This window comes from Poecilia formosa, unplaced genomic scaffold (genome assembly GCF_000485575.1).
Source record: "Poecilia formosa unplaced genomic scaffold, Poecilia_formosa-5.1.2 Scaffold2, whole genome shotgun sequence".
NCBI classification, from domain to species: Eukaryota; Metazoa; Chordata; class Actinopteri; order Cyprinodontiformes; family Poeciliidae; genus Poecilia; species Poecilia formosa.
The window spans coordinates 1,329,138-1,344,651 of NW_006799941.1; the positions used below are offsets into that span (position 1 = coordinate 1,329,138).

At 37.3% G+C, this 15,514-nt stretch overlaps 1 protein-coding gene across 6 annotated transcripts in view; it reads right to left on the reverse strand.

Moving 5' to 3' along the window:
* The window catches only part of arhgap9 (Rho GTPase activating protein 9), a 59,169-nt gene that overhangs the window by 36,027 nt on the left and 7,628 nt on the right, over positions 1-15,514 (reverse strand). For 5 of the 6 annotated variants that reach the window (XM_016670122.1, XM_007548678.2, XM_016670126.1 and 2 more), the window contains exons 2-5: positions 8,077-8,408; positions 6,395-6,587; positions 5,878-6,275; positions 513-779 (exon numbers count right to left, since the gene is read on the reverse strand). In XM_016670122.1, the coding sequence (XP_016525608.1) occupies positions 513-779; positions 5,878-6,275; positions 6,395-6,587; positions 8,077-8,298 (1,080 nt within the window). In that variant the 5' untranslated portion in view covers positions 8,299-8,408. Of the gene's footprint in view, positions 1-512; positions 780-5,877; positions 6,276-6,394; positions 6,588-8,076; positions 8,409-11,045; positions 11,362-15,514 lie in introns of those variants that run through there. The other variant, XM_007548688.2, reaches the window with a different exon arrangement.

A 15,514-nucleotide genomic window follows, 5' to 3' on the forward strand; every position in this document is an offset into this window, starting at 1 on the left:
CTGCAAAAACGTTGAGCATACTGCTGTGGTGGAAGTTCAGCTTTAAACAAGACAATGCAAACATGCAAAACGTGTTTTTCAGGGAATTTTTTTAAAGTGATAAATACATATTTTAAAAAGTAAATTATAAATTAACTAACATTAAGAAGGAAAGCAAGCTTGAAGCCATGTGTCATGCTTAAAGTTATATAGGAGTCTCACCTTGAGAACTAGACCATTTCAATAAAAATAACTAGATCTTTAAATCCTGGCCCTTAGTAAAAGGAGAAAATACCATACAGGCGTATACATGCAGACTTGTGTGACTGAAAATGTCCCCATTTGTGTTTGTACAGGCGAGCCACAGAAACCTGGAAATGAGCCTAGCCTTTTATTCCATACCATGAACTCCACTGCACTCTCCTTTAAGAGAAGACACTTTCATCTGGCTCAGAACCTGCCAACCTTTTCACACTTTAAGACCCATTCAGCAGCAGAAGGAAAGAAAAGGCTTCAGAGGGAACAGAAAGTACCTGCTGTGTTGGACTCTGATTGGTGCACCGAGAACGAGCCCGGCGAGGGGGTTTCCATGACCTCTCCTTGGTAATGCTATTGACATAATAGCATCTACCTGTGCCTGGATCAGAATACTGTTCCCACAGGTCCATGATCTGAAGAGGTTGCTGACCCACAGCCGGGATGGGGGGCTCCTGCTGGGACAGACGCTTCTCTGGCTGCATTTCAGCATAAATAGGGGAGTCCTGCCAGGAGAGCTGGGATATGTAGGCCTCAGTAGGGACCTTGGAAGAAAATAAAATGCATATAAATTAATTAGATGTTAAGCAATAACTTTATATTCCAAAAATACCACACTTCTTGTTTACTATTTTCTGCTACAGATAAAAAAAGGAGTGATGCTGTTATTAGCTTTTCTCACTGTAAATGTGCATCTAAGTTTCGTGGACTCATTAAGGAGCTAAAAATTATCTCCCGTTTACGTGTTGTGCCCCATACATCATGTACACAATAGCAACTGCAGAAACTGAACAAAAAGGAAAAAAAATATCAATGGCTTGAGCATAAAAAGTTAATTTAGTATGCAAAACATGAGCAAACAACAGAAATCATAAATAGCATTGGACAGGACTCCAATTTTACACAAATAAATGGACTTTGGATTAACACAGAGCTTACAGGAATATGTGCTCGCCCGCAGCAAGAGCTACAAGGGATTAAGATCCATAAATCCAAAAGCTGATAGACTTTTGCTGGTTGGTCGCAGTTCTGTAACTCAATCTTCAGATTGTAAATAGTCCATGGGTGTTATAGAAATTATTTTGAACCTTACAGTTAAATTCAAACTTATTGATACCACTTAAACTTGTCTAACTTTGTAATTTAATGGCAGTTTAGGCAATGATCCATCACATACTAAGATATAAATATAAAATCAAAGCAAAAGTAGTCAAAAATAACTGGAATTTTTTTTTTCAACGTAGTTGGTTGCAATGTATTTATTTAATGCATAATTATATTTCCGTGGCAAAAAAAGTAGGTTCTCTTTAAAATTACAAACATTTCCATATTATGTATATCCACCCTACATAATACAGGCTATTTTACTTTCACTAGCACACAAAATGAGCATGTTATATGTTATAGTGATACCTAATGTACGTAGGCTTTGAGTGTTTGAAATCAAGACTAATTTAGCCCACTTATTTAGAGCTGCCTTTGATTTGTAATAAGTGAAACATTGATTAATTCTAGACTGAAATACATTTTTATAGTACTTCTCTTTATTTTACCACTGTAATGTAAAGTTGTTATTTAGGTGTATTATGTTATGTTGTCGTTGAATTGTGATACATAAATACACTTGATTTGACTCAATTGCTGTTCCAGCAACAAAGAACCCTTGTGTAACTAACCCTACCATACTTCAAGCAAAATAAAACCCATTATAACCCTTGCAGCTTAGAGTTTTAAATCATATAAAATTTCTGCTTTTACAAACGAGATCACTGACATTACTGAGTATTCAAATGAAAATGCATTTTTTTTCAGTATTGTACCGCTGTAAATATTTTTTATTAAACATTCCCAAACAGCACAAAGCATTTAGTTATAAAAAGAAATATATAAAACTGTGTAATATAGTTTATTACTGATTTACATAATAAACTGTAAATAATTATAAATCTAAAGTGTTTTTTTGGTTTTGTAAAAATGTTCCCTAAAGTTTAAATTCATATATAAATAACAATTTAAAATATCTTGTAAACAAACATCAATGAACTATGAATATTGGATAAAACTAGCCTGAAGTTGCATTGTTGTATTGAGTCTCTTTGCTCTGAGAAACTTGCTTCATTGAAGATTTGTTTCCATCCTTGGGGGCAGACAGACAACTGCTGTAATCGAGCTCAGACTCGGTCTGTTCCTCTGCTTTGTCTTTTACCAAAATCACCGCAGAGCAGGGACAGCTCACATAAACATGTGGGATCAAATGAAAGAAGCTGTCCTAACGTTTCTCCTTCACACAAACCCAGAAATGAGTCAGTGTTGATATGAAAATCTTCACCTGAAGGCCCTGGTCAGAGGTCGCTTTCAAAATGTTTTCTTGATGACTGAAGGGCGACTGGCTTCAGGTTTCCCCTGACAAGACAAATTGATTTCTCACTCTCTCCAGCTGTGCCCATGTCTCCTCCATCACACAAGAGTAGAAATAAAAATCCTGAATCAAGTTGGACGAATCTCCCACTATGACCAACTTAACACCGTTTGATCAAGCAAGTGGATTATTTTCTCTTCCGTACGTCCTTTTCCACAGCTATGCTTTCTTTTCTGAAAATTGTGATGTTTCCATTGTTGATTGTTTACTTGGTCTGGCTAATGAAATTAGATTGAAATAAAGCTAATTTTGTTTGAACTTGATGCCTATTTGAATAAATTTTAATTTCTTGTATTTGGTTAATCGTGTAACCTGCTAGCATATTCCACAGTTATTAGCGCCAGTAGAAAATATATGTATAAAGGCTTCTTAAATAAACAGTTTTGGAGTGTCAGAGAACCAAAGATGCCATTTTTCAGTGAGCTTTGAACATGTCTTTTTTACTTCCCCTTTATCTTGCTCCTCACTGTACCAAGTAATAAGATAAATTTAGGTTTCCATCCGATCTTATTTTTCACAGTACTAGACATTTTAAGCTTTTCTGATAACTGTAGAGAAAGGCACGTATTAGTCAGAAGATGTGTTGTTGCAGTCTTTACCTGACTTAGAAGAGTCACATATCTGTAACTTTAATTATATTGTCTTTTCCATTTTCTGAATATGAAATTTTGTTGCACAGCAAATGTAGGAGGTCAATTAAAAAAATGATTTTTCAAAATCTGCTGCTGCTTCAATAATAACACATTGTAAGGCTTTGTACAAATCTTTACCAGAGTTGATAGTAAATGAGGAGACTGTAAGTATATGTTTGATGGTATAAAAAAAAAAACTAAATCCTCCTAATTAATCATCCTCATAAATATCCTGCAGTTTACATTTCAGCAGGAAATTTGGCAAAAAATGCAAGATTTGGATGTACGACAGATACTGAAAATGTCAGAATATCAAATTCGTATTTTGACATCTTTTAAACTCAACAACAGAGTCCTCACTGATGAGGAACATTACATCTGTTTTGAAATTCATCATCACAGGCAGGGAAATGTCAAAGTAACATTTGGTCAGGGAGAGTTTTCAGAATAGCATGGAGTTATAATCCTACTTACTGGTATTAAAGTCTCAAATAAAGAGGGCTTTTAGAGATGAGAGATAGAAAATGCAAAAAAAGGGACAGGGAGGAGGAAATGGGAGTGATAAAAAAAAAAAGAGCAGAGTCATTTCCACTGAGATCACATCTATCTATAATCGGAGGTCTCAGTTCAGCAGAGATTAAACTCCACGGTTTGGGAGACTCAGCAGTTGGAGTTTCCCTCGGCTGACAGAAGCATAACCTTGGATTTCTTTCACCAGCGCGGCCATGTGTAATCCTCTCTGATGTAATGTAGGGGAAGCTCTGGCGTCACGACAATGCTAACTTGATTGCTTCTCCAAGAGGATTATTAAGAACGAGCCCAAGTGTAAATCAATTTCAGCCTCTGGTGCTGGTTCTGAGCCCAGGCACTGTGCAGAATTCAGTCATGACGAATTCAATTTTCTTTCCACTTGCTCTATATTTGGTGCTTTCATTAAAGTACTCTGCTCAGAACAAACAAGTTACATAAGAAAAATTAAGCAAAAGACTTCTGTAGTCCACATGACTACAGAACACAGCAGCAGAACAAACCCTGCTGTGTTGATTTATCTGGTTTAAGGCAACCCTGAAAAGTTGCTAAATTTGCAAAAATCAGACTCTGTTTCATTATATTTTAAGCTATGCCATGTAAACCCATGAAATTACCGGTTGTCAGTAAGAGGAAGTCAAAATTAATCTAATCCCGCTCTTCCCTCTGCGTCAGCTGCGTGTGATGGATTTGCTTGACCCATTTTTTATAATCTGATGTCACTGATGATGACAATAAAAATTAAGTAAAGAAAGTAAAGCTTAATCAGATGAAACCAATGATAAACTAAAATTTTAAATTATGGTTGGGTAACTGCATATTTTTGTGCACGTTCTTGTTCTATTGTGAGCGCACAACTGGCAAATAAATCTTTCAGCAAAAACAATTTACAGGAATCTTAACATTTTTGAAAAAGAAATGTAAGTTTGTGAACTAGAGCTAATCAAATCTAATTCTTGTAGATTTCTTCTTTTAAAGTAGCAGTTTGTAATTTTTACATGATTAGGCTTTCTTTCCTTTCTCTTTAAACAAAGACAAGTTGAGCTAAATATCAGACGCTGCGCTTTTTGAAGTCCAAATTATTCAAATCGCTGTTTTAAAACACATAGTGTCTAGTTCTCATTCAAAATTCAGACCGAACTTTATTGCCAAATGTACTTATTTGCAAATAGATTAGATGATCTTGGCAATAATGTTTTCTCTGCTAAATCTATGTCATGCTGAATTTTTCGACATTATGGTATGCATCATTTACTTAAAACATTTTAAAGAAGTCAAAATTAAGTTGTTCCTGCAAATATTTAGCAAGTTAAGCTTTAAATTCTGTTCTTCATTTGATAAGGAGAAGGTCTTTACTTGAAAAACAAAGATCATTCGCTCTACAACTTAAATCTGAAATTTAGGACTGTAGAGCTTGATACCTGATTTGTCTGACAAACAAACTGAGTCTTCAAAGAACCAAAAAAATAGAGAAAGTTGCTGATTGGATGGACAAAAAAGACAAGACAGTTTGCGCTATTTGGATTCCAGCAGCCAACCATTGTGAGTGTTGTAATAATGACACTAACTGTGTGGTAACTGCGTTCTCTCTCAGTCTCACTAAAACAATCGCTTTGCATATGAGTCTTGCTCCACCTGGTGTCTCATAAGGCATGAACTGTCAGAAAGGAATAAAATCATCCTTAACAGTCATATTTTAGATGCTATTAATTTGTAACAAAAAATGTGACAAATAATTTTAAAAATCTAATGTTATTGAAGAATAGGTTGAATCAGCTTTAAGTGAAAAAGAATCTGGTTAACCTAAAATAAAGACCAGATTTTCTACAGTTTGTTTATTTGCATCCCTGAGTGAAAGCCATTGTTTGTTGAGAAATTACAAAGACTCAACAACGTCCCAAAATCTCAGCCAAAATGTTTATATTTTCTCTGATTTATTCAAATATCTATTCAAATATTTTCAGTGTAAATAACTGTTCATGCTTTTCATTCAGTCTTGAAACTGTATTACCTGAAATTTGGGTAAACTATCTCTACCTCTTCTTAGATCCTGACTTCCCTTACCTGCAGACGGTTATTCCTGCCTGAAGCCCCCACCACGTCCCATTGGCTGCAGGACTTCTTAGGGACCTTGTAGTTGATGCGACTGCCAAGGCTTCCCCCGACCTCGTCATACGGGTTCTCGTTCAGGTTTTCAGGCAGGTTGCTGGAGCTCTGACTCCGGGTGATTGTCGGGACCACTCTGGGATTTGATGAGTTTGCTTGAGTCATGGAAGCTGCAGGAGACCCTGGGACCATGAGGTGACTTGACTGGGAGGTGGAAGAACTGGGCGTAAAGGTGAATCCAGAGAGAGGCAGGGTGGGGAAGTGGTTTTCTCCCACCACTGTGTTCCTCTCAGACCTCTGGAAGGCACTGTTGAAAGTGTTAAGATTTTCCATGGACCGGAACATGGGTTTGTTCACTGCGGAGGGAAAAAAAAAACAAACAAACAAAAAAAAAAACAACAACAACAGCTCCAGTTTGTAATTTTTACAGTTTTTTCTATTATTATTGAACTTGGTATTTGGTACCAAACATTACCCTGACTCTGCTCATTCCTGCCAGTTCCTGTGAAGCTGGGAGAGAGCGAAACTCGGGGTAGCATGTTGGAGTGCAGCGAGACAGAAGTGACAAGGCGCTGGGGCGAGGGCATCGGTGTGATAGGAACCTCAGTCACATACGTAGCAGGGACATACAGGGGCTTTGTTTTGCTGGCTGCACCGATTCTGCGCACCTGTTCAAGAACAGAGTTAAGATCAATGCTTTTGCTGTTTTCATTTGAATAAATTCAGCCAAGCCACAACACCACCAAGCCTGTTGTACCATTTCAGGCACAGGATGTTAGGAGAAGTGTTTATAGAAGAGAGCTGAATCTAGATATTTTCATACACTGCATAAAATACATTTTTGTTGTTTTCCTTCACTGTCTGACATTAAATCAGTCTAAAGCTCTCATATATAAGGCCAGTTGTAATTTTACAAGTTTTCTAAATGCCAAAATAATGAGAATTTTTAAAAGTTTGTTTTTATCCATTTTTTGAAATTCAGAGGTTTAAACTTTGAATAAATTGGGTGGTGATGAGGTAATCTTTGTGACATTATAACAGCCTGTGTTGTCTGTCCCAGATAATTTAAGAGCAAAATATGAGTATCAACTGTAAAACATAAACAGATGATTTGGTGAAGTTGATGAGAGTCATTATCAACAGCTAGCAAGACCTATACTGCTATGAGGTAAAATGTCATACAAAGAATAAGAAGCCGTTACTCTAAAAGCAGCATGTGCAGACATATTAAGGTTTGTAAAATGCATTTACGGACAAAGACATTAATTTCTGGCGAGATATCCTGTGGCCTGATAAAACTAAAATTGAAGTATATGATTATAATGACCAGCGTCACATTTACATCATCCCAACTGCAAAGTAAGGGGGAGGTGATATCATGCTGGTATTTAGAAAATAAAAATAATTTTGATAACCCTAGCTAATCTAAAACAGAAAGACGTTTATTCTGATTTAATGTCAGGCAGTCAGAAATAATGGTTCTATGTCCTTTTATATAGTGTATGTAAATAACTAGTTTCAACAGAACTGAAGTATTGAAGACTATATTCCTGTTTCAAAAGCATTTGTAACCAAAAATAGCCATATTCTGGGCTGAAATGAGACAAGATGTACATGGAAATAAACATGTTACAATAAACTAATTTCATGTTTAACTATTTTTAATTTAATCTATATGTATATGAATTAAAAAGTATTGTATACACAACAGTAAATGAAGTGGGTGGGCCCAAAAAGCTTAAGGACAGTTTAAATGAACTAACTTTACAAAAGCATGAGCGGAGGAGTAGTTTGTCTATAATCAGAGATTCCATAAAAATGTTAGATGTAGCTGTAGGAGTGATCTGTAGTGGAAATCTCACTAGCTTTGCCTATTTCAGTCATTTGTGTTTCTCAAGTGTTGTGTTGTTGAGCTCTTGGTCTAATCACCTAAAAACGACTTTGGTCTAAATGGATTCTTCACCTGGTTAAATAAAGGTTAATAATTTGCACAGCTTGCTTCAAGAGGAAGTTAGAAAAGCAGCAGTTTACTACTCCTATGAAGTTTTCCCATGGATTTGTCTTTTCTATCATGTTGTAAGCATAGACTTGAGTAAACTAACTCCATTATTTTACTATGGTTTAATTCACACCAGAGAAAAAACAATGTTTTCTCACCTGCCACCAGTCTGCATTTGTCTTCTTCAAGAGAATAAACCGTTCGCCCTCTCTTATGCATACTTGTCGCCCGTCTGACCCTCGATAGCTGTAGTCATACTGAGCCTCAAGAACCACCGTACCGCTTGGTACCCCGCACACAGTCATCGCGCTGGGGTTCACCACAGGGGCTGCGGCAGGTTGTGTCGGCCCCACAGACCGACGCCAGGAGCCGGACAGCATGGTTCTCTACCCGGTCGTGTTCAGCAGTCCCTGCTGGGTTTGCCCTTATGCTTGATCAGGCTTGGGACAGTGCAAGGCAGGTGAGTCTGGAGCCAGAAGGGCTGCATGGTCTGGGGCAGGGAGAGAGTAAAAATACAAAGGGACAGACAGATTAGCACAGCTGTCAAAGAATGCTACAAATCTCACAGCAATGAGCAAGTTCAAAGGGTGAGTAGCACATAGTATCTAAAATAAAAGTCATTGTTTGTAACTACCAGAATAGATAATGCACTTTTTATGCTTGGACCATTTTTAATCAAAAGATGATGCCCACACTGTATGTGTAGAAATATTTAACATAAGAGAACAGATGAAGGGAGACTTATGCAGGGAGCTGTGGGTAGCTGCGCTAATCTAAGCCTTTTAACTAATGGCTTGGATTACTGGCAGTGAATAAAACCAACAATGAATGCCAGAATATTTGCAGAACAAAGGAATCAAAATATTTTCTCCAGCTACAGTTTTAGCACACCTAGCAGACATTGCATGCAAGAATACAAAACGGGGTGGAACCCCACTTTTCAATTGTCCTTTCATCCCTTCAGAACCAGGAAACCCATGTGAGTGAATAACTCATGCGTTTGATAGATGCGAGAAGCAAAGCATTCCCAAAATAGCTTCCGTCTCCATCACTCCACCTGAGCCAGCATCCCTCAAGCTAAACCCTTGCTTTTACCCCGCCAAGACCAGCTTACATAAGAGCAGAGCACATAACTTTCTGCCCGACACACAGCTTCACATGGTACATAAAGCATCCAACCTGATGAGCACATGTCTCAAAAAACATACCCAAAGAGACGAGAACATCCCAAAGTAACAACAGTCCCAGTCATACCATGTCAGGAGGAGGGAAACGCTGGGCAGGACAAGACAAGGTGAAAAAAGAGCAAAATGTCTAAATGTGAAGAAAAAAAAAAGACGAAACAGGGAGGTATGATGGAGCTGGTGGAAGAGAGGTCGGGGATATCCTGGCAAACCTTAGTAATCCCACTCCTATTAAACCATGGAAATGAATGTGTAACCTGCATGGCTTTTGAAAATTACAGTAAACCCCATCTGCACAAGCGTATGAGGATAGAGGGAGGGAGCACGTGTGGATAAATGGAAGGCTAACACTGACATGATCTGGAAACAATCTGTGTGTCGCAGGATCGTAATTTGAGACATGGGATTAAAAAATCACAGGTATAATTTTATAAATCTTAAGTTTGTCAGGATCTGCAAGTGATGCACAGTTCTATGGTTTGCAGTGCCCTGCAAGAGAATTCATACACCTTGACCTTTTTCACATTACATCAACATAACACTATTGATGCTGTTTTTTAACTGGAGTTTAATGTGACAGACTAACACAAATTAGTGCATAATAATGAGTTACAAGGAAAAGGTTTTCTTAAGAGTGTGGTGGACATTTATTTACACCCCCTTAATCTGACATCCCTAAATGAAATCAAATGCAATCGACTGCATTCAAAAAACACCTAAGTGATAAATCTCAGTTTAAACGCAGCTGTTCTGAAAAGACTTCAGAGATTTGTTAAGGAACAGTAATGAACAAAAGCATCATGAAGACAAAGGAAAATAGCAGACAAATATGCACATTTAAATATGAACAGAACACTATATGTAGAGGGAAATTAACACTGCACATTGAACAAACCAACCCTAAGAGTTTGTTTAGATGGTAGAAGAATTATGATGTTTTCTTCAGCAGGGTTGGTGCAGCTGATCAGAGGTGATGAGATGAGGGATGGAGCAAAGCACAGGGCAAATCTTGGAAGCAAACATGTTGGAGGCTGCAGAGGATGTTCACCTACCATCAAGATAGCAACCCTAAGCATATAGACAGAGTTATAATGAAAGGTTTGAGATCGGTGCATTTTCTTAAGCTAGAATGACCCAGTAAAGACCTAAACCCAGTCAACAGTCTCTGGCAAGACTTGTTCATAGATGCTCTTGATTCAATCCGACTATGCTGGGGGTATTTTGGAAAGAAGAAAGGACTAAAATATGCCTGACACATTCTCAGTGTGCCACACTTTTGTAGCTCTAAAACAAATGTTGAAAATCATTAACAATAATTTGTGAAGGTCTACATAAATCCAATTAGCCAAAAAAGAGACAAGAGGTATAAACATTTTTGCAAGGTATTGAATGTAAGCTGTTCTTGTAAATCAGGAAATATAAAAAAAAAAAAAAATAAGTCATTGAAATCGGATCAGTCCCTTTTATATAAGACCACATTGTATTGTTACTGCTCTGAAAGCAGCTTCACTGTCTTCCTGGTTGTAGCGCTCTCACTGGTTTAAGCCATGCAGCTGAGAGCAGAAGGGACAGCGGCAAAAGTTGGAGGAACAAGACGAGCAAGAAAACAGGAAACTGAGAAGACACGTCAAGGTTCAACCACAGTTTGGGTCATATCCTTTCCATCTTAGAATTTGCTCTTCAGATGTGAGATGTTCTCTAGGGCTTACTTACAGCTGGTAACAGCTAAAGTCAAACCAAACATGAGATATGATTTTTATTCACCATCACAAATTAGAAATCTACAACTACGATTACTCAAAGTGCAGCTTACGGCTGATATTTTTCCTTACTATTCTCCAGACTACTTTCAGTGAGATGTAGATTACAGCTAAAATAAAACAGAAATAACTGCATCATATTCTTGTTTGAAAAGAAGAAAGACACATAGCGTGCTGCAATACCTTCCGATATGATCCGTCCTCGAAGAGCTCTTCTCCAGACACAAACAGGAAACACATCAGTGACACTACTACACACCTGTTTGCCTTTTCCTGTCTTTCTTTCTCAATACACGTGTCAGGAAAGGAAGAAAAACTTGCAGACTAAGACTACTAAATCTTACAGCTACAAGCTTGCGTCGACGTTAACATCTGTAAGACAACCTTACCAGCAGAGACAAAAGACATCTGCAGAGGCATATACAATTTTCTCCTGCTGTGTTTAAAAGAAGTCAAATAAGTAGAATCATTTGGTTTTGCATGTTTCTGGGCTTTGATATGATCCTCTCAAAAGGCAGCTCTGTCTGCCAAGGGGAGTGAAGATGCGTCTGTAACGGTGCTGGCCTTCGTCATTCTGTGACTCAAGATTTTAATTATAGTAGTTTTCTCTGATTCACCACAGTAATGTTAGTGGACATTTGGCTAAAGGCAAATAAAATCTCAATGCAAATGCACCATTTTATCACTGCAAAAACTAAACTCCTTAATCTTTAAGAAAGAATTTGTGTAAAATAAATAAATAATACATGTGATGAGGATGCAGAAAAGAGGAAATAGGGCAAGACTGTGCTTCTATTTACAGAAGACTTAGCAGCATAGTGGGGGCTGTCGTCATACATCCCCAACATAGAGAGAAGGCCATATGGTGTCAGAGACAGATCTAATGGCTGCTGAGAGGCAGGGGCAGCATAAGCCAGGAAGTGAGGGCATGGGGGCTTACAACATGCCAACAGCACTAAAGGAAAAAACAAATAGTAAATAAAATATCAGTGAATGGACAAGCCCTAACAGGGAGTGCTGTGTGTGGTTTATCTGTCATTGCTTTTGTGCTTCATTTCAGTGTTTTTGCATGTCAATATTGCATGCTTTTTCACAAATAAAAAGCTTGCACTTTACGAATGCAGGGATGCAAGATAACCAGAGTACGGCACATGCCTCACTGTCTGAGAGTACTTCTGTGTCAGCAAGGTCACTGATGCATTCTGTAGTCAAGATAACACTGAAAAACATTTTACAACCCGTAGCTAGAATTTCCTCTTTCAGGAACGCAGTCAGTTGTTTTTGATTTTTTTCTATGATGATAATGATGATGATTTTATGAAACAGGTGAACATTTGCAAAACATGAGTTGAAAAATATGACGGCATTCTTGTCATTAATGTCAGGTGTTTTATTCAAATAAATTTGAAAAAAAAAAATAAAATAAAATAAAATAAAATAAAAACCACATTAACCCCAAAAATGTTGAGGTTAGAAAAGGCGTGTAAGTGGTTTTAAAAAAGTATGTTTCTAAACATCAGAAATCGTTCTCCAAACCTTCCCCACAGTTTAAAAGAGTTGTGTAGACTGATGTAGTTGTTTAAAAGATGCCAGGAAAAGTACCAAAGTGACCAAAGTTTTCTCTGGCTGTATGTACCATGGCAAAACTGGGCAAAACTGGTCCTAACTGCTCACACTGTCAGTCAGCTGGCTGAAATAAGGCTGCAACTTTTTTTCCCTTGCTTACAAGACAGACAAATTCTGCCTTTTGGGAATATTTTTGGATGGTAAAATTATGTAGACAATCAATGTGTGTAAAACTTTTATTAGGTGACAATGTTTTAAAACAATAGCAAGCTAAAAGTGCACATCTGTTACTCCCAGTTTAACTCTAGGAAGAACAGAACAATGAAATGATAACATTCTACACATGAAGGAAATTTATTTGAATACAACTAATGTTGTGGACGATTTGATAAATTTATTGAAACTGAAAATAATAAATAACACTTATGCATTATTAATACAACTAAAGTAATCAATGGAGTATTTTAATAGCTAATAACTGTGGCTTCACTGTTTTAAATAAAACCAAGTTTTACATATTTGTTTAAAAATTACCAGTAAATACTATGAAAGTATGATAACTTTACTCATGGTAGCCATAATGTAAGAATCTCAAATCGGCCATGCCGATGTAAAAATCTCACATTATGTTTCTACACTGCAAAATATAGAAGCATAAACCAAAAAAATATCGCAATCAACAGTTTATTGCTTCATCAGTCAGTTTCCAAGCTGACAGAAGAGCTTTGCAGGATGCAACAGCTCATTTCTGCATGCAGCCTTCTTTAATTGCAGACTCATTTGCATAATACAACTTCTGCAAGTGTTAGAAAAACTCATTCCAGGACAATTCTTTACCTTTGCTTGATCTGCTGCAAAATGCAGTACTAGTCATTGTCACAACGTGATCTCATTTGTTTAAAGCATGTTTTATAAAACCAGAATACATAACTATGAAAAAGTAGTGATTTATTATCGTGCTAGAACAGGGATAGGCAATCCTGGTCCTGGAGGGCCGGTGTCCTGCAACTCTTAGATGTCTCCCTGGTCCAACACACTTGAATCCAATAGTTGAATCACCTACTAAGTGAAATCAAGTTCTCCAGGGTCCTGCTAACGACCTCATTATTTGACTCAGGTGTGTTGAAGTCGAGACACATCTAAAAGTTGCAGGAGACCGGCCCTCCAGGCCTGGAGTTGCCCACCCCTGTGCTAGAACATGAAACAACTGACTGATTGTACTCCTATAGAAGTAATTCCATACATTTTTACTACCACATATTCGCAAAAGACTAATGATTCAGGAAAGGGTGGGACAGAAAAACTAAAATGGACACAAGCTAGCAACCCTTCCTGCACAAAGTAAATTGCATTTACTGTTGTTCATGCATGCACATGCATGCAATTACATACTTAATTCTGTGCAGAAATAATATATCCAGTCCCTACACACCCAGTTTGACCCTACATTTGCTGATGCATTATCCAGTAGTGTAACAAACGGTAATATTAATTAAACAAAAAACCTTGACTGCTTAGGATTCACCCATGAAAATAGATCATAGCTGAACTTCATCAACAACACAGTAATCAAGTAAAATAGAGCAAGACCAGACCAATGCAAAAACCAAATAAAAGCTGCAAAACATCAAAGGTGATTGACTGACCTATTGACGCAATTGCAGTTGTCTGGTTAACTGTCACTGGAGATCAGTGAGGAGATCAGTGAAAAAATGGATTGACTGTTGATGTTAACAGTGAATTAATTAAAAAATATGGTAGGTTTATTATGCTGCCTAACTACTTTTAATAACAGGAAAGATTTTACGATATTGTAATATTTGTACACACAGGTTGAGGCCTAATACCACCGTCAAGTCGATAAATTTAATGCTCTGCAAAGAGGTTTTGTGGTTAACAGCTGCTGGCCGAATGAGGTTTCTACCAACAGCTCTTGCACACAAGGTGAACAGGTAGCTTACCTTGGCATGCATGATATTTTCTAAATTTTATTAGCTTAATCAGCTGCTGAAATAATATAGTAACTGCAGTCATGAGAAAAATAGAGTGACCACCAACATCTGAGTATTTAAAAAAAAAAAAAAAACATTGTATTTGGACATATGTATTTTTTGTAAATACAATATATTGTTCTATATACTTAAATGTTGAGTTTGTGTAAATAAACATTTAAAATTGAAGAAAAGCTCAAAATGCAATTTCTGTTAAGAAACAGAATTTGATCACACACACAATCTATTCCCATGTGAAAAATTACACATAAACAGATTTTGCCTTCTGCACATTATGAGAACATTCGTTAGCATTTTGAAAAAGAGACCTGCCTTGTTACATCTCAGGTATTTTAGTTCTGTGTTCTGCTGAAGTAAGAGTGAATACCAGAGTAAAAATGAGCTGTCTGAGGCTCAGTGGTAAATTTGGGCCCTTAAAGTTAAACAAAAACCAAACATTTTGCTGGTTTGTTAATTGCACCCAGACACCTGAGGAACATATATTATCATCTGCGAAAGGTCAAAGTTTAAAGTAGAAACAACAAGGATTTGTGGTCTCTGTCCTGCATGTTTCGTGTGAAAACTATGAAAGAGGAAAACAGCTAATAAAGCAAAAATTCATTCAACAACACAAGAAATTATGAAAGGACGACATCAGAAAAAGATGTACACAGCATGTGAAATGACGGCAAGAAAAGCGAAGAATGACAAGTCAAATAAGAATAAAATTCCACATCTAATTCTCCCCTGCAGCTCCATCTCATTCTCAATAAGCTACGTAATAACTGCCTTAGCTAGCTCAAAGACAAGCCAGTGAATGACAGGTTTAGTTCCCACAGAGATTGTTTAACGCCAAGCCTATCAACCTTTATTGCATGACAGGAATGGAAATGAAGTACAGACAGGGCGTTGGTGAAGGGCTTGGTGTCACATCATATCCATATTCATCCCATATGTTTGAAGTCGAAAGAGAGCAGCTTTAATAATCATGCCTACATGCTGTTCAAAGAGACGAGACATGGGAAGAGAAGGAATATAGAGTGAATGAGTAACTTCAAAGGGTTCGGTGCACACGCTCACATATACACGTGGAAA